Raw genomic sequence first — 22602 nt, forward strand, 5'->3', positions numbered from 1 at the left:
TTGGTCTCCTTCCTGGCTTCACATCCTTGCCTGCCTACCTGTCTACCTCACTTCAGAGAAACTATCACCCGTTCCCGAATTCCCTTCCCACCCCTTTGTTCTATCAGGGCCCAGCCCAGCCAGTTCTCAAGGTAGAGGAATTGGGTCTTGTAGCACTGATGAGAGAAAGTTGGAAAAAGCTGTTCATCTTAGGGGCAAATTGCAACTATGCAAATCTGTAAGTCCTGAACCATTTACAGGATCATTGTGCTCAGCACCATGCTAGGTTCTTAACTGAAACAGATACTATTTCTAATCCTAACAAAAACTGTATGAGGGAGGGACCTGAGGCCTGTTGTATAGCTGAGCACACAGGTGTAGGGAGTAACCTGCCCCAATTGAAATCTAATATTTGGATTTTCATCTGATTCGTATATTCGAATGTATTGAACAGGTTTTGAATGGATTGTATTTTTTAGGCTGAGAGGATGGTGGCGACATTGCAGAGAACCACAGGAGGTATAAGGCACAGAAGTAGTACAAGGGCGTGATGTGCACTTAGGACAGTGAAAACCAGAGGCTCGGCCTGGACCTCTTCTCTGTTTCATGCTCAGTGGAGACACTAAATCCACATTGCTGCTATTGCTTACAGCTTTTAGAGTTCACTCACCGTAGGTTCCCACAGCAGATTGCAGGACTGTAAATACTCATTTCTACTTCCAACACCTGGTAACCTGATTTTCTCTTATTTTCAAACACTCCCTGTTTGGGGTTTAGAATTAGTAAATCCTGCACAAGCATAGTTAAGAGACTGTAGGAAACTTTAGGATGTTTCTGGTCAGAGATTAATATAAAAGTGGTATTAGGGGGGAAACTTCATCTTGGCTCACGTTTGTACAATTAGCTGGGCCTTACTAACAGCACATTTTACATTTGTACAGAAGAGTAATTTTTCAAGCATCAGAGCTTGCATCTCATGAATAGTTTTTCACTCCAGACATTTCTTTACTGAACCTCTATATTATATACATAAGTAAATTTGAGGTAAAAAAGACCCTGTTGATAGTCCATTTAATCGGCTAGCTTTGGTTTTACTCACCACTGACTTCCACATGACATAATCCTTTGCTTTTTTAAAATGTTCTCTTTTGGTGGAATTTGGTTTCTTTGCAGAAGACTCCTCTTTGACTCTTAGATTTTTGGCAGTAAAGGGAATCTAGCTCAGTGGTTTTCAGCCTATCTTAATTGAATTCTTCAGAGGAACCTCAGGGGCCAGTTCTGGGAAAACGGGAAGATCTAAGGGGCTTACTGAGCCAGAGACCTTCCACACCAGCTGTCCTGCTTTGATCTCTTTTATATGTTAGGTTTTAAATAAGATATCATTTGAAGAGATGATTCTGCAGGAAAGTTTTAAAACCACTGATCTAACCTTTGCCCCATTCCTCTGACAGACAAGGAATTTGATGTTCAGCGATTATGACTAAAGTTCACACCCCAAGATAGTGGCAGAGCTGAACCCAGCACACTGATCCCTGCCCCCCCCCCACACACACACACATCATGCCTTCCCTCTTGTTACAACTTTCCCCGTAACATAGTCTGAAGAAAAAACATGGTTTATATTTAGCTTTCTCCGATTGTTCATCCTTCATTAAGAAAAGTTGACCCTCAAATCTCCCTGGCTAACTTCCTTTTTTTTTTTCCCCTCCCATTTTTGCTTCTCTGTAACATTTTAGTGGTGAAATAGTTCCAGAGGAAAATACATGGCCTAAAACTCAGGAGTTTCCATTTTCCCTTTCTCTGTTTGAGGGCATACAAGTGAGAGTCATAGCTCAGGAACTCTATTCTGGCCTTAGAAAAGTTTGAGGCACTGTTATTACTCCCAAGATAATTTTAGCATCCTCCATCAGCTGCCTGCCTCACAGCTGAGCATTAATGAGCAGTTGCAAGATTAAATTCTGTGAAGAAGAGGAGCCTGGGAGGACAAGGCAATCTAGGAAGGGAAGAGGGATGATATTTTAATTACAGAAATGTCACTGCAAATTTTTTTACCTGAAATTTGGATCTTCAAAATGCCTTTCCCTTCTCCAGACCCCCAAAAAATCAGCAACCTTCACATTTTGTAGTCAGAATAATGCTAGTTGCTTTAAATGCCTTTGAGGACAGTCTGAGGCCTCAATCTGACACTGAATTCAGAAGTATGGCACCTCAGCATTTCTTAGCATCCTGGGAGTGCAAACTCTAAAAGTACCAAAGCACTGACTTGGAAGGAAGCAGTGGTAGACAACCTTACCTCCCTGTGTATCTACTACTCAGCAATACCTCATTATAACTAAAGGGTAAGGATATTAGAGTGGGAGTTTGAAAACATAATTCAAGACAGCCACCAGTGTCTTGCAGATGCCTCAGTGCTCAAAGGACAGGATTGAAAACGAAAGCTATTCTGGTCTTCTTTCTTTAAATCTGTATTTCTGTTAAGACAGTAAAGGGAAGGGGACCTTTGAGCTTATTTGTTCAACTAACCACAATGTAAATACTTCCTTGGAGAACAATTGCCTAAGAATAAACTTGTCTGCCGATTGGCTCTGGCTCTCATATATTGTATTATTGCTGTAATATACTGTAGATGATTACCCAGGGGGTGTGGGAACAAGGTTCAAGGCCAATTGTAAGTCCTTTCCCTCTATAATCCATAGATTTTATATTTTTTTTTGTATTTCCATTTTTAGGGACTGTCAGACAGATGTATTAGTACAAGTGGGGGAAATATATGTACAAGGACATTTACCAAAGTTCTATTTATAATGATAGAAAACTGGAAACAATCCAAATGTGCATTAAAAGGAGTGTGGGTGAATTAATTATATTTATGATGGAAGAGGATTTCCAGGGTTTCCCAGAGCCTTCTCTGTTTGTAGCCTTTGTCTCACATGACCTCTCAGCACTTTTTTCTTCCATTTTCCTTCTTTTGCCTTCTCTGGCAGTTTCTTGGTTTTCCTACGACCTCTCTGCCAGGTCCTTGTCATTCTTTCTCATCATCTCTCTCTCCTTTTCTGACTTCTCAGTGTTAGTCTCCAGGACCTCTTCTTGCACTATAAACTCTTCATAGATGATATCATTCATATACTCCCATGGCTTTAATACCATCTGTGGACAGACAAGTCCTAAATTTATATTGCTAGCTCAGATCTCTCTTCTGAGCTCTAGACACATGTATCTAATCACTAACCCAAACTAAAAATGAATGTTTTAGTTAACATGGCTAACACTGAACTCTTGATCTTCCCCATCCGCAAATTTGCTCCTCCTCCAGAATTCCCCATCCCAGAAACAGTAATTCCATTGACTTGGCTGCCAGAAACCTGGGAATCGTTTTTGACTGCTCCTTCCCTCTCCCCTCATTACAATCCTGTTGATTCCATCTCTGAAATACATCTCAAGCCTATTCACTTTTCTTTCTAAGGCCACCGTCCTGGGCCAAGCCAGCATCACCTCCCACTGAGACCACTTCTTTTCTCAGCCCCTCCAGTCCATTCTCTGCATAGCCTCTGGAATACTCTTTTATTTTTATTTTATTTTACATTAGGCTAATTTTTAATTTTTTAAATTAGTTGCAGAGGAGTAACTTAGTGATTCATCAGTTGCATATAACAGCCAGTGCTCATTATATCAAGTGCTCTCCTTAATGCCCATCACCCAGTTATCTCTTCCCCCATCCACCTCCCCTCCAGCAACCCTCGGTTAGTTCCCTATAGTTAGGGGTCTCTTATAGTTTGCCTCCCTCTCAATTTTCACCTTATTTTATTTTTCCTCCCCTTCCCCTATGTTCATCTGTTTTGTTTCTTAAATTCCACATATGAATGAGATCATATGATAATTCTTTCTCTGACTTATTTCTCTTAGCGTGATACCCTCTCGTTCCATCCACATCGTTGCAAATGGCAAGATTTCATTCCTTTTGATGGCTGAGTAATATTCCACTAGATAGATAGATAGATAGATAATAGATAGATAGATAGATAGATAGATAGATAGATAACCTAATAGGGCAACCAAATTGAGAAGGCAGTGTGTGTGTGTGTGTGTGTGTGTGTGTGTGTGTGTGTGTGGGGTATGTATGAAGGAAAGTCTTGTTGAAAAAATGACCTTTAGGGCAGCCCGGTGGCTCAGCAGTTTAGCGCCACCTTCAGCCCAGGGCATGATCCTGGAGATCCGGGATCGAGTCCCAAGTCGGATTCCCTGCATGGAGCCTGCTTCTCCCTCTGCCTATGTTTCTGCCTCTCTCTCTCTCTGCCTCACATAAATAAATATAATCTTTAAAAAAGAAAAAATGACCGTTAGACTGAAATATATATATATATATATACACACACACACACACATATACATACATATATACACACACATACACACACATACATACATTCATATACATACATATACATACATACCACATCTTCATCCATTCGTCTGTTGATGGACATCTGGGCCCTTTCCATAGTTTGGATATTGTGGACACTGCTGCTGTAAACATTGGGGTACATGTGCCCCTTCAAATCATTATGTTTATATCCTTTGGATAAATACCTAGTAGTGTCATTGCTGGGTTGTAGGGTAGCTCTATGGAGGTTCTCAGGAACCTCCATACTGTTTTCCAGAGTAGCTGCACCAGTTTGCATTCCCACCAACAGTGTAAGAGGGTTCCTCTTTCTCCACATCCTCATCAACATCTGTTGCTTCCTGAGTTGTTAATTTTAACCATTCTGACAGGTGTGAGGTGGTATCTCATGATTTTGATTTGTATTTCCCTGACGTTGAGTGATGTTGAACATTTGTTCATGTGTCTATTGGCCATTTGTATGTCTTCCTTGGAGAAATGTCTGTTGTTCATATCTTCTGTCCATTTCTTGACTGGACTTTTTGTATTTTGGGGTTGAATTTGATAAGTTCGTTATAGATTTTGGATACTGACCCTTTATCTGATAAGACATTTGCAAATATCTTCTCCCATTACATAGGTTGCCTTTTAGTTTTATTGACTATTTACTGTGCAAAAGCTTTTTATCTGATGAAATCCCAATAGTTAGTTTTTGCTTTTTTTATCCCTCTTGCCTTTGGAGACGTGTTTAGCAAGAATTTGCTGCAGCTGAGGTCAGAGAGGTTGTTGCCTGCATTCTCCTCTAGGATTTTGATGGATTCCTGTCTCACATTTAGGTCTTTCATCCATTTTGAGTTTATTTTTGTGAAGTTTTTATTTCTTATGAAGTTTTTAAAAACATAAATTGGATCAGTAACCTAGGATTATATTCAGAATGCTCACCATGGCCCTGCCTCTCTGCACCATTTCTTTCCCTCTCCCTTTCCCACTCTGTTCCAGCAACACTGGAGTTCTTTGTGTACCTTGTATACCGGAGATGCTTTCTTGCCTTGAGGCCTTTGCATGTACTATTTTTTTTGTGCCTGGAATGCTTTTCCTGCCTTGTTTTGCCTGGCTAACTCCTCTGATCAAACCTCAGATCTCAGTCTAAAGGTCAGTTTTTCAACAAGACTTTTCTTCAGACATACAACACACACACACACACACACACACACACCACCCACTGCCTTCTCAATTTGGTTGCCTTGTTAGTACTGTGTTCTTTTCCTTTAAAGGATTTATTGCTCTGTGTGTGTGTGTGTGTGTGTGTGTGTGTAGCCTGTGTATATATGTTTTATGCTTATGTTACTGTATCTCTTTTGGTTATTTCTTTTACTATTTTTTCTCTAGTGCTTAGAGCATATTGCTTGAATGAAAACTCAGGTATTCTAAAATGGAGAAAGAGAGATGCAGAATAGTATATATAGGGGTGCCTGGGTGGCTCAGTCAGTTGAGCATCCGACTCTTGGTTTCGGCTCAGGTCATGATCTCAGGGTCCGGGGTCGTGCCATACATTGGGCTCCACACTCAGTGGGGAGTTTGTTTGAGGTTCTTTCCCTCTCCCTCTGCCCCTCTTCCCCTAAAATAAATAAATCTTTTTTTTAAAAAAAGAATAGTATGTACAATATTATCCCATGTTATTTTTTAAAATTTGTATATTTTGAATGCTAATCCCTTCTCAGATGTATGATTCATGAATATTTTCTTTTATTCCGTGAATTGCCATTCACTTGGTGGTTTCCTTTGATGCACAGACTTTGTTAAAGTTCATTTTGTCTACTTTTTCTTTTGTTGCCCATGCTTTTATTCCAAGAAAAAATTGCCAAAGTCAACATTATGAAGATTGGTCCCTATTTTCTTCTAAGAATTTTATAGTTTTAGTTCTTACACTTAGGTCTTTAACTCATTTTGACTTAATTTTGTATATGGTGTTAGGTAAGGGTTCAAAGTCATTTTTTTTTTTTTTTTTTTGCACCTGGATATCCAGTTTTCCCAGCATCATTTGTTGAAAAGACCATCCTTACCCTGTTAGATGGTCTTGGCACCCTTATTGAGAAGCCTTCAACTATATTACTGGGCTCTGTTCCATTCCACTGATCTATATGTGTCTTTACACCAATATCATGCTGTTTTGTTGTGTTTAATTGTGGTAAAATATACATAACATATAATTTTAAAACAATTTTTAGTATACAAGTCAGTGGCATTAAAAACACAGTGTTTTTCTTTTCATAGCTGCATAGTATTCCATACATGAACATATTATAATTTTTTAAAAAGACTTTATTAATTTATTCATGAGACACACAGAGAGAGAGAGAGAGGCAGAGACACAGGCAGAGGGAGAAGCAGGTTTCATGCAGGGAGCCCGACATGGGACTCGATCCTGGATCTCCAGGATCACACCCTGGGCTGAAGGTGGCGCTAAACCACTGAGCCACTCAGGCTGCCCCATATTATAATTTTTTTACCAGTCCTCTGCTAAAGGACATTCAGCTTATTTTCAGTCTTTCATTATTACAGTTAATGCTATGACAAATAATCTAATATAAATGTCATTTGTACTTGTGAGACAAATTCTGAAACAAAATCGATGAATCACAACATTTGTGCTTTTGTGATTTTTATAAAATTGACAAAATGCCTCCCATAGAGGTTTTATTAATTTCCCCTTGGCATATTAGCTTTTTTTAAAAAAAATCTTTTCCGATTTCATAGGTAAAAAATTTTAGTGTTTGAATTTTCACTTTGAAATTGAACATCTTTTTTAAGAGCCATTTAACATCCTTTTGTGTGAACGGTATGTTTGTATCTGGGCCCGTTTCTATTAAGTTGTTTGTGGCTTTCTTTTTCTTTTTTTAAAGATTTTATTTATCTATTTACTCATGAGAGACACACAGAGAGGGGCAGAGACATAGGCAGAAGGAGAAGCTCCCTCCCCACAGGGAGCCTATTGTAGGACTCAATCCCAGGACTCTAGGATCACAAGCTGAGCCAAAGGCAGACACTCAACCACTGAGCCACCCAGGTGCACTTGTTTGTGGATTTCTTTTTTTTTTTTTTTTAATATATATATTTTTAAACTTTTTTATTTATTTATGATAGAGAGAGAGAGAGAGAGAGAGAGGCAGAGACACAGGGAGACGGAGAAGCAGGCTCCATGCACCGGGAGCCTGACGTGGGACTCGATCCCAGGTCTCCAGGATCGCGCCCTGGGCCAAAGGCAGGTGCTAAACCGCTGCGCCACCCAGGGATCCCTGTTTGTGGATTTCTTATTGATTTGTAAGGGTTCTTTTTAATTTAGGAAAATTAGCTTTTGGTCTTTAATGTAAGCTGCCAGGTATCCTTCCAGCTTGTTACTTGTCCATTATCTTCCATAACCTATTTATGGTCAATGAAATACCAGAGAATTTTGGAAGTCTTCCACCCTACTTTATTAGAAAGCTCTGCTCAGAGTGATGCCTGGCCTGGCCTGGTGAATGAGGCAATTCTTAATATCTGATTGTTAAAATTTAAACAGTGACAGAGGGCAGCCCAGGTGGCTCAGCAGTTTAACACTGCCTTCAGCCCAGGGCATGATCAAGACCCTGGGATCAAGTCGGGCTCCCTGCATGAAGTCTGCTTCTCCCTCTGCCTGTGTCTCTGCCTCTCTCTTTCTCTCTCTCTCTGCCTCTCTCTCTGTTTCTCATGAATAAATAAATAAAATCTTAAAAAAAAAAAAGTTACAGAACTGGAAGAGACCTTAGAAATCTTACACAGTCATTTAATTTTGTAGATGAGGCCCACGTAAATGGAGTGATATCACCCAGATTATATAGGAGGTAAGCAATGTTACCAGAACCAGTGCATTTTTCTGGCCTTCATTTTTGAATAAGGCTATCCTGTCTAACACACACACACTAAGAAAGGCCTGAGCTTATGAAGGTATTTTTTAATTGAAAGTTGGTTTTGGTAGAGGCATGGGCCCTTCCCCATTCTGCTTTTTATATTTTTTCTCTCACCTCCTTTTCCTTCCCCAAATGTCTTGTGAATTCAGAAATCCTATCTTGAGAGAGAGACAAGCGGCCCTTTTCTGTGGTTGGTCTGGTGCTGAGTGGTAGTCTTGTAGGCTCAAGGAGAGTCACAGGGTAGGGATTCTCTGGGTGATGACCCTTTCTGTGGTTGACTCAGAGGCCCTGAGGATGCCAGGTTAAGGTTGTTCTGGGTAGTCTTGGGATTTGCTGCTGCCTAGACCTCCTAGTCTATCTTTGTCTTCAAATAGAGAAAACATGATCCGCCCCCCCCTAAAAACCCTTGGGATTTCATTGTTTCTCAGGAATCTTCTGATCCAAGTAATACAAATGATAAAATAAGTAAAATAATTAAATTATATATCCCTGTTTATTAAATTTAAGATGCCATCCACTGTAGCCCTGCCACTATCTTATGCATCACTAAGAAAAAATAATGCCATTTAAAAGGACCAATGCTTGCTTAGCGCATAAACTTTTCTCACTTATCACCCTTATATATACCTGAAACAGTAAAAGTGGGACAGTTTTTCTTTTTTAAAAGATTTTATTTATTTATTTATTCATTCATTCATTCATTCATGAGAGAGGCAGAGACACAGGTAGAGGGAGAAGCAACCCCCCAGTGGGGGCCCTATGCAGGACTGATCCAGGATTTCGGGATCTCAACCTGAGCCAGAGGCTCAACCACTGAGCCACCCAGGCCCTCCCAGTATTTCTTTAAATACCAAGGCATACTGTATTTCTTTAAAGACATTTTAAGTGGCATTTAAAAGATGTGCAATACCATCAAATACATCAGGCTAAAGTGGTAATACCAACAACTTAGATTAAATTCACACCGTACAGGTAGTATGACTATGCATCATTTGGCAAGAATTTATAAGATTTCAGAGGCATTAGTGTGGATGAAATGTGCATCCTGAATCAATGCAATGTTATATCCTTTGACTAATTCTTTTTTATTTTTTAAGATTTTATTTATTTATTCATGAGAGACACAGAGAAAGAGGCAAAAACATAGGCAGAGGGAGAAATAGGCTCCTTGCAGGGAGCCCGATGCAGGACTCAGTTCCTGGATCGGGATCACACCCTGAGTTGAAGGCAGACCTCAACTGCTGAGCCACCCAGGCATCCCTCCTCTGACTAATTCCAAAGCACTTTTACACATGTAATCTCAATCTTCCAAGCAACCTGGAAAGTAGATATATAAAGCCATTTTCTAGATAAGGAAACTGAGACTTGCCAGAGATCAGTTAATGAGTGATAAAAGTGGGACTTAAACCCCAGACTTTCTGCTCTACCCAGTTATTTCCCAGCTTTTGACCTCCTCACCTTGGGTCTTTCCGTTATATCAGACCAGATGACTGGAACAGTGCAGGAAGGGGGCCGCTCTAATTTTGTGCTGCTTCTGACAGGGTTGATTAAAGACACTTGCTGGCAGAAATACATAGGCAGAAGTGGTTTTCTTAAATATTAAAAAAGTAAAAATATAAATTTAATTTGAGGACATTCTCTTTCTCCCCCTCTCCTCTGAAGGTACCAGAAAGCAGCTGAAGAAGCAAACATGGAAAAGAGGAGAAGTGTAAGTATTGAAAAGCTCTGAGGCATGTGGAACTTCCCGAGTGGAGCCTGTGTGGCCCAGCCACCTGCAGCCTCTGTGGGCACCACGTCAGCTGAACTGGGCATTGGTGCCAGCTGCTCTGATTTGTGCACGTTTGACGCAGGAGAATGTGGCTCGGGTGTGGGGAATCTTATTTTTCAACTGAGGTTCTCCTTTTGAACCCTTTTCTCCCTCCCTGAGTTAAATGAAAGATAGAAGGCCAAGTGCTTTGCCTGAGGTTAGTAATAGAGTTTACTACTTCTGCTCACAGTAGAATACAGGGTCCCTGAGGCTTCATCCTGTGCTCCAAATCAAACAACCAGAATTTCTGTATTTCTGCATTTAAATGGTAGCAGCTGTGCAGCTGTTGTCCTCCTCTGGGTTCTTTGTTTCAAGCACACTTCTTGACCCCGTCTAGTTAGCAAATTTCTCAGCTGCAGGATCCATCAAAAGCTAAACCCTTAGAACAAGCTCTCCGCTCGTAACCATTCTGCACTCTCCCTGCTGGCTAGCTTCCAGCTGGGCTGGATAATGGATTTCTCTTGAAATCTTACTTGATTTAGTCTTATGAGGGAAAAACCTCACATATTTGGGTAAGAATTCTTTCATTTGACTGGCATTACAAAAATACCCTCCTGGCAGTTTTTAGTACCTAACCTATTTAAATTAGTACATGTTAATGCCCCTGTCAATATGTTCTCTCTAAGGGGATAATGCTGACCAGGTCTTAGGCTTAATTTTCCTGTAATTAAAAAAAATGTATTCACTCAGGCACACTGTAAACAAAAGCTACCATCATTTCACTCAACTGCTGGTTTCTTTTCTTTCTTCCTCCTCTCTTTCCTGCCTGTTATTTTTCCCCTGCCTCTTTTCCTCCTTCCTTCCTTTCTTTTGACTCATTCTTTTAGCAAGTATTCACAGATCACCAATGTGCCAAGCACTGTTTTAGGCATAAATACAAACCACATTTCTGCCATCATGGAGTTTACATTATATTGGGAAGGATGAACAATAAAAAAAATTGTGTCAAGTGGTCATTAGTGCTTAGAAACCATGCAGAGCAGATAAGAGGGATAGAATGTAGGGTGGTCCAAGAAAACCTCTGATAAGGGGACATTGGAGCAGAGATCTGAGGATATGAACCAGGGAGAATGATTCAAGTAGAAGGAAGAGCATATGCAAATGACCTGAGGGAGGAACATTCTTGATGTGTTTGAGGAGTAAGGAAAGTGAAGTCATAGGCACTATGAGGACCTGAGCTTTAACTCTGATCACTTGGGAGTCTTTGGAGGGTTTGTGTGTAAAGGAGTGATGTGATCTGACTTAAATTTTATTTTATTTTACTTTATTTTATTTTTTTAAGATTTTATTTATTTATTCATGAGAGACACAGAGAGACATGGACAGAGAGAGAAGCAGGCCCCATGCAGGGAGCCTGATGTGTGGGACTCGATCCTGGGACTCCAGGATCACGCCCTGGGCCGAAGGCAGATGCTCAACCACTGAGCCACCCAGGCGTCCCTGACTTAAATTTTAAAAAGAGGAGGAAGGGACTGTAGGAACAATGGCAGAAGCATGGAGTCAAATTATAAGACCATTTCAGTGATTTAGCAAGAGATGGTAATGGATTGGGCCGAAGTAGTAGTTATATAAGTGATGAGAAGTAGTCAGGATTTATACTGAAAGTAGAGAAAGAGAAAAATTGTGAATGGCAATAGTGGTTGGAGCTCAAACACCTGGAAAAATTAATTAAGATGGAGACTAGTAAAAGCAAGTTTAGAGAAGGGAAAGTGATAGAAGCTCAGTTTGGGGCATGTTAAATGTGAAATGCCTTAACACATCCAAGCGGAGATGTTATGTAAGAACTTGTATATACAAATCTGGAACTGGAAGAGATGCAGTCTAGAGATAAGATGTGTGCGCATCAAAGTATCAGTGGTATTTAAAGACATAAGGTATATGAGATCACTTAGGGGTGAATGTAGATAGAAGAGGTCTGAGGACTAAGCTAGGAGCACCTTGATGTTTCAAAGTTAGAGAGATAAGGAAGAACCAGTAAAAGAGACTGAGCAGGAGCAACTAGTAAAACAGCAATAGAAACAAGAGAATGGGTGCCAGAAGCCAAGTGAAGAAAGTGCTTCTAAAAGGAGAGTTAGTAGCAGAGTCAAACACATGAAGAAGTGGGAACTGATCATTGGATTTGACAACATGAAGGTCATTGGTCACCTTGTGCTGTTTGAGAGTGTTGGGATAAAGGCCTGGCTGGAGTTGGTTCAAGACAGTGTAGATAGATTTCTAGGAGTGTAGTCAAACATTTATGGAGCATCTCTTAGGTGCCAAGTGCTGAAGACATAAAGGAATAAGATGTGGTCCTTGCCTTCAAGGAACTGTTTAGAGTTTGGAAAGTAGAGTTTATAATCACAGCACCATGAGTACCATGTTAGAGAAATACTCGTGGTATTAGAGAATTTAGGAGGAACTCACAACCTGGACTATGCCATGTCAAGGAAGGCTTCCCAGAAGTGTACCTGACTAAATCCAAAGGACAGATAGGAATTAGCTAAGCAAAGGAGGCAAAAAAGTGGCAAAGGATGTGACACACGCACAGCTTAGACACATGAGTACAGGCACATTTGACATTTGAAAAGATGATTATCACATTCACCAAGATAGAGGATTCAGGAAAAGAAACAGATTAAAGGGTAAGGGGTAAAGAGAAGAGAAAGGAGACTTCAGCCTTAGACAAGGATGAGTTTAAGATGCTTCTAGGATTCTCAAGTAGAATTCCAGGTAAAGAGAGAGATCTGGCTAGAGTTATAGGATATGAGTCATCAATAGGCAGCTGGTGGGTAAAACCAGAAGGTAGATGACATCACCTGCAGGGAATATGTAACTGAGCAAAGAGGACCTAAGATGGAACCTTGAGGGACCCCAGCATATGTGATAGGGGTGGCGGGTCAGAGGAAGGGAAACCTGTAAAAAAAAAACTGAAGAGTGGCCAGAGAAATGGGAAGAAATCTAGAAAAATAGGGGTATCTCACAGAAGCCATGAAAGGAGAGAATTTTCAAAAGGGAGGAGTAGTCAGTAGTGTCAAATGCTATAGAGAGAGCAAATAAAATAAAGCAGAAGTGTCTGTTGCATTTGCCAGTCGAGGTAAAAGGATGTGAATAGGTAATTAAAGAAGAAATAATAAATATATGAAAAAATGCTTAGTCTTGCTAATAATAAAAAAAAATGAAGTAACTATGAGATATAAATTGTAATCTAAACAGTTGGCAGCTTTTTTATTAGATAATATTCAGTATTTGAGGAAATATGAACTCTCATATGCTGGTAGTAATAGTATAGTAACCATACTAAGCTGTTCTGTATCTTGCTTTTAAGCACTTAATGTGCTTTTTTATATCTTCTCATTTAAATATACATATTTATAATATATATATATATATATATATATATATATATATATATATATATATGTAGTATGTTAAATAAAAGGGGGAAAAAGTTGAGAGCATATGCACCAAACTATTAGCAGTGGGCATCTAGGTGGAAAGGGATAGGGAAGTCAAATAGGGAAAATTAGAGTATATATTCAGGTATCTGAACATAGGGAAAGGGAGAGAGACAATCTCAAGCAGGCTCCACACCCAGCACAGAGCCCAACTCCAGACTCAGTCCTACAACCCTGAAATCATGACCTGAGCTGAAATCAAGAATCGGATGCTTAACCTACTGAGCCACCCAAGCTCCCCTTTTATTACTTTTGTAATTGAGAAAATAGTAATTTAAAAACAAGATAATAAAATGAAAATGTTAAAGAGGTAATGGGTGATCTTGACTAGAGCTGCTTTAGAAATGTTTAGGCAGGGATCCCTGGGTGGCGCAGCGGTTTGGCGCCTGCCTTTGGCCCGGGGCGCGATCCTGGAGACCCGGGATCGAGTCCCACGTCGGGCTCCCGGTGCATGGAGCCTGCTTCTCCCTCCGCCTGTGTTCTGCCTCTCTCTCTCTCTCTCTATCATAAATAAAAAAAAAAAAAAGAAATGTTTAGGCAGTAGAGTTAGTATGAATGGAGAACGAGGAAGTGGAAGCAGCAAATACAGAGAGTACTTTCAAGACCCTTAACTATAAAATGCAAGAGACAGCAATAGCTAGAGGAACACACAAAGTTGAGGGAGGATTACTTTTTTTTAAAGCAAACTTTCTGAAATAATTTCAGATTTAAAATAGAGTTTTTTTTGTTTTTTTAAATTTTTTTTAATTTTTATTTATTTATGATAGTCACACACACACAGAGAGAGAGAGAGGCAGAGACATAGGCAGAGGGAGAAGCAGGCTCCATGCACCGGGAGCCTGACGTGGGATTCGATCCAGGGTCTCCAGGATCGCGCCCTGGGCCAAAGGCAGGCGCCAAACCGATGCGCCACCCAGGGATCCCTACAATAGAGTTTTTAAGATAGTACAGAGAATTCCTATACACCTCCACCTATCTGCCCCTAATGTTAACGTCTGGCACAACTCACAAACATTTATCAAAACTAAGAAATTACCCACTGTAATCCTATTAACTAAACTATAGAATTTATTCAGATCCACTAGTTTTTCCACTAATGCCAGAGGATTGCTTTTAAGATCTACTAGAAGCCTGTATTGTCTCCTGAAGAACAGGGAGAAATATCCATATAAATTTATAGAAGTGATTGACCAGATGAAAGAATACTTACATTTTGCCATGGAAAGCAAGTTAGAGGAACATTCAGGAGCAAGTAGGTCATTTATTCCTTCAGTAAATAGTGGGATCAGGTTACATGATAGCCTAGATTCCCAGAAATTTACTTCCTTCTCCCTTTCTCCCTTTTTCTTCCTTTTTCCACTTACATATAGGAAATGGAAACATAGACCATTAACTGCCATCAGTATATTTCAAGATTCCTTTCAAGCATGCAATACACCACTTCTTGAAATCTGTGCTGTTTGGGCACTCCTCTCCAGAATGACTGGATACCACTTTTCTGAGAAGCTCTGAGGCTAGGAATTTCTTCCCTTCCTTGGGGGCTGTACATTCAAGTAGTCCATGTTTCCAACTGCACTGCTATCTCCTACCCAACATCCTCCTGCTTTTAAGATGGAGATACCCTTGCCAAAGTTTCAACACTAAAGCTCATTTGACCCAGCCTCTTCATTTTAATGTTGGAATAACTGAGAATCCAGATAGAGGAAAGGACTTATCCAAGATTATACATCTCAGATGGACAGTGCTGGGACACGTCCCAGTACCAAATCACATGCTCCTGCAGAAAGGACATTGTGTTGCATTTCCAGGTTGTATCTAATCTTGATTCAGGCAGCCAATTATGGTCCAGAGGCAAATGTGCCAAGATTCCCAGCCTTGCTGGGTAGAATAAACCACATACTGGATGTCACTTTGAGAGAGAAGGCTGGAGTACTATAGCAGCCAATGGGCCCTTGAAAACTTGCAGTGTCAGTAATGCCCCACTGCCTCTTCTAGGAAGAGGGAAAAAGTTAAAACCAACTAGAATATCACCTTATTTTGTGCCCCACACTCCCCACTCTGGAACAGTGGAGACTACAGAGAGAAAGAAAAATAAGAGATTGTAACCCAAGTTCAGGATTTGGGAGATGACTGGGTACTGTAGTTGGTTGATCATCATGAGGTATGGCTGGAGGAGTAGGAAGGACCACACACTTAATATTTATTGTCAACACTTATAGGGTGCCTATTTATGTCACATACTATACTACATGCTTTAATATAGTCACATCTGTTCTCTACAATAGGCCAGTATGGTGGGTTCCAGAAATTAAACATGCCCAAGGTCACTTGGCTGGGTAGAGCTGGATTATACTAGTAACACATGTTCATTGTAGAAAATACAGATAAAGAAGAAAATAGAAGTGACCTGTAATCTCTTCTCCAGTGATAACCCAGGCCATCCCAATATAATATTCTTGCCATTGTGCAATCCAGACTGCTTTTATTTATTTATATTTTTTTTTCCAGACTGCTTTTAAATATTGCTTTTGTTCTGTACCTCTTTCTTTTTTTTTCCTTCCCCAGAAAAACTGTAATCACTGCTTCTTCCCCATTTTTCCTGCCTTAGGTCCTAAAGACCTACACAGCTGGTGTTGCCTGGGTATGCTGCCAAGAGTGATTTCTGGGTATGGGGCCTTTAATGCTGTCAGACCACACAGCCCTCTTTGTCCCCACTTACACACTTTTGAATGTGTATCCTTAATAACTACTTTTAATAAAAGAGCACATTTACTCCTTGTTACAATGCCCCCTAAGGGATGTCCTCCACCCAGGCCCTTTGTGGGACACTGCTGGTACTCCATTCCATAGATCCCTCTCTTCCTGGTCATCATCAAGTAAAGTAGAAATGGTCATTTTCGAGCTGCTTACAGTAACATCAAAAAGTTTAATATTCTGTAGAAGATTTTTGTGATATGAAGATGACATATAGTTTTATTTATTCATTTGTATTACATAATGAATACACATTTATTATAAAAAGAAAAGAAATACAGATGCCCATAATCCATGATCCAGAGGTAACCTATTAACATCCTGATGTCTTTTCTTCCAGAGTACTTTTCTACGTTTATATTTTTAAATAGACATTTGTATTATAAAATGGGATTATGTGGTCTTAAAGTTTGCTTTCTCCACTCAAAAGCATCTTACAAGCATTTTTCCATGTCAATAAATATACTTGGATCACATGATAACTGAGAAAAGTAGTGTCCAGTTACCAAGGCAAAATGCCGCTTAGATTCTCAGGGCGCAGGGCAGGTGAAGTTGGAGACCCAGATGATTCATCCACTGTGTGGCAGGAGGTAGCATCCAGCAAACATGCTGCCAGTGATAAGGCAACACCAGTGTCCAGAGCAGTTTGCTTTTCTAACAAGAAAACTTTTTTGTGCTTCTTGTATCTCTGATCCTTCCATGCGTACACCAATGAATCATCTTTTCAGTAAAGATTTAAACGCTAAAATTAAGCGGTAGTTCTCTGTACGTTTTTTCAAACATTGGTGCTATTTGATGAAGTAGCTCATACAGTGTATTCAGGAGAGTAATAGAGTGAGAGACTTAATTCCCAATATAGCTGCTAATCCTGTTTAATTCCCGGAAGTCTTTCAGTCCTAGGTGGTTTGTCCTTTCTTTCTTAGTTGAAAGACGGTGAGTCACAGACCACAGGAACGGAGGGTACGAAGGTATTGGAGTTCGTGGTTTGTTGGGAGGTGGTGCTGCTCAGTTTATTTATAGGAACGCTTTCAGAGTATGGGTCACTGAATTTAGTTCATCATGCATGTTTCCTCTGTTATTGTGGCAGTTTCCAGGTTGTTTGCAATCTTATATGTATAAATTAATTCCGTTTTGACCCAGGTGAAAGTTAGTTCAACTCCCTTAGATGTGTCAATGTGTGTCCTTCAGTCAAGAAGGTGGGTGGTGGTGTTTTCATATGAAGCCTGGATACTTTTCTACCAGAGGATCTGTGAAATAGCAAATTTTCTGATAACTGAGAATTTATACATGAATAAACATGTAGAGAAGAGCAGGGGAAAAGAGGATTAGATTCTTATGTAAAAATAAAAGTTGACTGACTTTTCATATGCATGTGGATTATGTCAGATATGATGAAATATCATTGATGCAAATACATGTAAAAATCTGGTGAGTTCTTTAAATTTCTACAAATAGTTTCAATCTTTGATGATACTGCCCACAAGTAGGGTATGGCATGGTTTCAGCTATACTTCATCTTTGTTATATGTAAAAGAAAAAAAAAACAGGGTTCACCATATAATTTTGTGATTTGTATTAATGCACATTTGCAGTGTTTCAAGTACCTAGTATTTTGCTTTCTTTTTCTTGTTTTCCTTATTAATCTTTGGATAAAAAAATCCCTTGTCTCCCATGTAACTATCATTAGATCTGGGCTCTCCTTTCTTCTCATTTTGTCCTTATAAGGCTATCCTGTTTTATCACTTCCTGCTTCAGCTCCTGACTTTTTCTCTCTTCCCCTCTCCCTCTCCCGGGGTGGATGCTTTCTCCATGTGGCAGGGCTGTAACCATTCACAGCTGTCTGAAACGCCAGTGGACCAGGAGCAGCTTAGAGTTTTAACTTTCATTTTGCAAAGAACAACATGTTTGAATGTTTCAACAGGCAAGTTATAACTGGCACTTACCTCTTGTTCTTCTAGAACACTGAAAATCTCCCCCAGCACTGCAGGAGGGGGATCCTGACGGTGTTAAAGAAGAAGTGGGAGAACCCAGCCCTGGGAACAGAGCCTCACCCAGACTCCCTGCGAAACGGCAGCACTGAGGTCAGACCCGGAGGCGACCATCCTCTGGGTGAAGTGGCAAGAAGCTCTGCCTCTGAGGCCGAAGCTGACCAGGAAGAAAGAGCCCACCCCAGACCTAGGCACGGATCACCTCCTGAAGCCCTAACTCAGTGTCCGTATCCCCGCACTGAGGGCAGTGAGCGTCTTAAAGACCACTCGAAAGAAAGTAAAAAAATGGAAACGTGTCTAGGAGAACCCAGGCATGAAGTAGGAAAACCTGAAATCAGTGAAAACACAGAAGGCGCAAACAAAATAGAGAAATACAATGTTCCGCTGAACAGGCTTAAGATGATGTTTGAGAAAGGTGAACCGACTCAAACCAAGGTAAGGACTGGGCCGGTTTCAAACCTTGAGAAAGCCAATTCAAGTAACGAAACAAAGCTCTTTTTCTAATCTAGACAGTTTGAGTGGTGGTCAGTGTGTCTTTTGATTCAAACTTCAAGGAATTAACTAACAGTCTCGAGTTATTTACATGGAGGCTAAGATCTGTGGGTCTCTGACCCAGTTTCCCGTGAAATCAAGCACATACTGGGATTCAGGTTAGTATCTAGAAATGAAGGCAGTTTGGTGCCGATTGGATTTTGTGTTTTTGTACGCTTGGCCTTTTAATCTATCTTCCTGTGCCTTTTGTCATTTGTAGCTTTGGGGGTGGAATTACTGCTGAATCTTTCTCTGCTTGGACACAGCTGCAGGCTGAGTGTTAAGGCCAGAGTTTAACATTAAGACTGAGGCTTACTTGTCTCTTTGCTAGCTGACTCCTTCTCTTCTCAACTTCCTCATCTGTGCCTTCCAACAAATGTTTTCTATCAGCTAAAATCCTCTCCCAGGCAAAATCAATGAGGATAGCCAGACTAGCTGTAGCCTTCAGGAGTTTTGACTTGCAAATGCACAGGGTTGCATTTTCCTACAACTGCTAATGAAATTTGATCCTTCGTGTGGATTGCAGACCGGGTACCCAGAGGGAATTACTTAACTAGAAAATGAGTTACATATGCTGGTGACTTATAACACAGTCCAGGGATGGCTGAACTGGTAAATTTTTCCAGTTTTCTCATACTTTCCTGCATATCTGGCTTTGTACATGGGGATGGTTTGTTATAACAGTCATTATAATGAAATAAACAGATCTGACAGGAAGCAAAGCCATCATTTTCTCTCGATTCCATCTAGATGGGAAAGCTGAAATTTTTTAAGCTAAATATTTGGCCCAAATCCCTACATGTGTGAAGTAATGGTATAAGACCTTCTTTCTGAGACAAAAATTCGATAACTTGTCCCATAATCATCGGTTAAGTTTGACGTGATTTAGTTAATCTCCTCCCGTCACTTGCGGTGCGTATTGCTTTCCTGCCTAGAAAAAAGTTCTTGGGTGTTTAAAGGATCATCTATTTCGAGGATGTAGTAAGAATTTTTAAAGGTCTGCAAACCTAGAACTCTTTCCTGTGCCTGAGCTTTAGCTCTATTTTAACACTGAAACCAGTTGGCAAGAGATGTAACCACAAAGCAGTTTTATGACTTTTCTTAAACTCTCATCCCTCTCAATTTTTAGCCCTCTGGGCCTGCCAATTCCTTTCTCCTTTACAGTCTTAATAAAACAAAAAATATTTTAGTTTTCTTTTTCTTTTTTTTTTTTTTAATTTAAATGGGAAGAATTTTAAGTGGAAGGGGGAAAATGTCAGAAATCCTAAATAGAGAGGAAGGGGTTTTGTTGTGACTCAAAGCACCATTGTAAGCCTCCTCCTCAGAGACCCTGTTAGGGGCAGGACGGCTGATGTCATGCCAGCACACACAATGTCGATTCAGTGCAAAAGCCTAGTGCATGTCGAAACTGGCCTAAGGTAGGAAATGACTGGGATTGCAGCAAACAAAAATGCTGATTATGTGTAAGGATCTGGTGAGAGATTTTTTTTTCTCATAAATGTCTGGTGAGAGATGGGTCAGAACAAGCCTATCACTTTGTGGCTGGTCAGAATGGAGAAAGATTCCTCATATAAAGATCCTTCTAGATTTCTAATAGCACTGGGCAGGCAGCCTGATTTTTAATGGTATAGGAAAATAGGGGCCGCGGGGGGCGTGTCTAAGATTGACCTGGGCTTTTTTAGGTGCCTTTTAAAACTTCCTGATTAAATAGGCATTTGTCACTTAATGGACTGCTTAGTATAACAGAGCTGCCCTTGGTTTTATAGCTGTTTTTAAATAAGCATCATTATCCATGTTAGAAATTGCTTAGTTTACTTTTAAAAAGTTTTCGTTTAATATATTTTTTTTAATGTTTAAAAAAGTTTTGTCTACTTTAGCTTGAGGAATAACTAGTTTGAAACTGCATTATGGTTATTGCTAACATAATTTCAGCTTTAATTAACATGGATACTGCTTTTTTTTTTTTAAGATTTTATTTATTCATTCATGAGAGACAGAGAGAGAGGCAGAGACCTAGGCAGAGGAAGAAGCAGGCTCCATGCAGGGAGCCCGATGTGTAGGACTCGATCTTGGAACCCCAGGATCACGCCCTGAGCTGAAGGCAGGCACTCAACCGCTGAGCCACCAAGGCGTCCCAACATGGATACTGCTTTTTTTTTTTTTTTTTTTAATTGAATTCATGTTTAATAATTACAGGCGGATACTGCTTTAATCGGGAAGTTCTATAGCTGGATCTTTGGAAGGAAGCTCTAAGAAATATGGGAGGGACACTAGAAATCTTTTTAGGAGCAAGAGTCTACAAGAAGGAATGTATATTTCAGAGCTAACAAATGAGTACCTTAGCGAGACAAATAGAGTAGGTACAAATTGTGTGAATCTTTGGTTCCGTAATTTTAGAGAAGTGGACTGAATCTGAGCTGGGCAGGGTCTGAGAGCACATAGATAATGGAAATAAAAGGTCTAATGTCACATCCTCCTAAATCTTTTTGTCAGTTATTTACAGGAGACAAAGTTAATTGGCTTGAGCTGCCAATTCTTAGTCTCTCTTGCTCCCTTTGCCTGAGATGGTTTCTGTTCTTCTTTCCTTCCTGGTCTCTGCCCTCCTGTTTTTTTCCTCTCTCTTTGTGAAAAATCTCTTTCCATGACACCAAGAGGTGAATCCCCAAACTAGATTCTTTTTTTTTTTTTTTTTAATTTATTCATGAGAGACAGAGAGAGAGAGGCAGAGACACATACAGAGGGAGAAGCAGGCTCCATCCATGCAGGGAACCCAACGTGGGACTCGATCCTGGGTCTCCAGGATCACACCCTGGGCTGAAGGCAGCGCTAAACCGCTGAGCCACCAGGCTGCTCCCCAAACCAGATTCTAATCCTCCATTCTTAACCCAAGCTTCAGACTCATCTTTTTGGTTGCCTGCCAGATCAGACATCACTCTTTGAAAATCTCTTAGGCACTCACATTTAAGAAAGCTAAAAAGGAATCCATTGTCTTTCCTGCTTTACCCCGGTGTACCTTAATACATCTCCATGCACCAAATCTCCTTGTCAGTAAAACTTGGAATCAGTTCTTCCTTCTGCCTGCCTCTCTCCCCAGTCACTTACTAAGCCATCTTAATAAGCCTACCCTCCACACATCTCTCAAGTATGGTCCATTCAGTCTGGTCCCATAATATTGCTATGACCTCCTCTATCAGCCTCTTTTCTTTCTTCACATCCATTCTCTACACTCTTGCAATTTATTTTTCTAAATAGAGTTGTAAATTTGTTGACTCCCTAGATCAGGAACTTTGATGCCCCAGGGTGCCTGGGTGGGACAGTCCGTTAAGCATCTAACTCTTGATTTCTGTTCAGGTTCTGATCTCAGGGTCATGAGATCGAGCCCCATTTTGTGCTCCATGCTCAGCCCAGAGTCTGCTTAAGATTCTGTGTCCCTCTGTACCTCCTGCTCATTCTCCTTCTCTCTCTCTCTCTAAAATAAATATATCTTTAAAAAAAGAAAAGAAAATTTGATGCCTCAAAATTAATCCATATTCAATATTTGGTTCTTCCACAGTCTGAGCTCAACTTACCTTTTAGTCTCAGAGTAAGTCTTATACTTAAACCCTGGATCACTCCCCACTCTCTAAATCATTCACGCCTATCCCCCCATCACTGACTTCTGAAATCTTACTCCTCGAGGTCTGTCAAAACTGTGAGACCTTACCTCAGTTTCTCTCAGATTAAATTAACCCTTCTCACTCTGCTACAGAATTTTCTTTTTACTTCTGTTTGGGCATTTATATTGTGCTTCCCTTAATAATCATGT

General features: G+C 40.3%; 1 protein-coding gene across 7 annotated transcripts in view; it reads left to right on the plus strand.

The window, feature by feature from the left end:
- Positions 1-22602, plus strand: part of LIMA1 (LIM domain and actin binding 1) — an 88372-nt gene that overhangs the window by 35451 nt on the left and 30319 nt on the right. For all 7 annotated transcript variants that reach the window (XM_026000309.2, XM_026000310.2, XM_026000312.2 and 4 more), the window contains exons 3-4: positions 9946-9991; positions 18237-18701. In XM_026000309.2, coding sequence (XP_025856094.2) covers positions 9946-9991; positions 18237-18701 — 511 coding nt within the window. The remainder of the gene's footprint in view (positions 1-9945; positions 9992-18236; positions 18702-22602) is intronic.

This window comes from Vulpes vulpes, chromosome 8 (genome assembly GCF_048418805.1).
Source record: "Vulpes vulpes isolate BD-2025 chromosome 8, VulVul3, whole genome shotgun sequence".
Lineage (NCBI taxonomy): Eukaryota > Metazoa > Chordata > Mammalia > Carnivora > Canidae > Vulpes > Vulpes vulpes.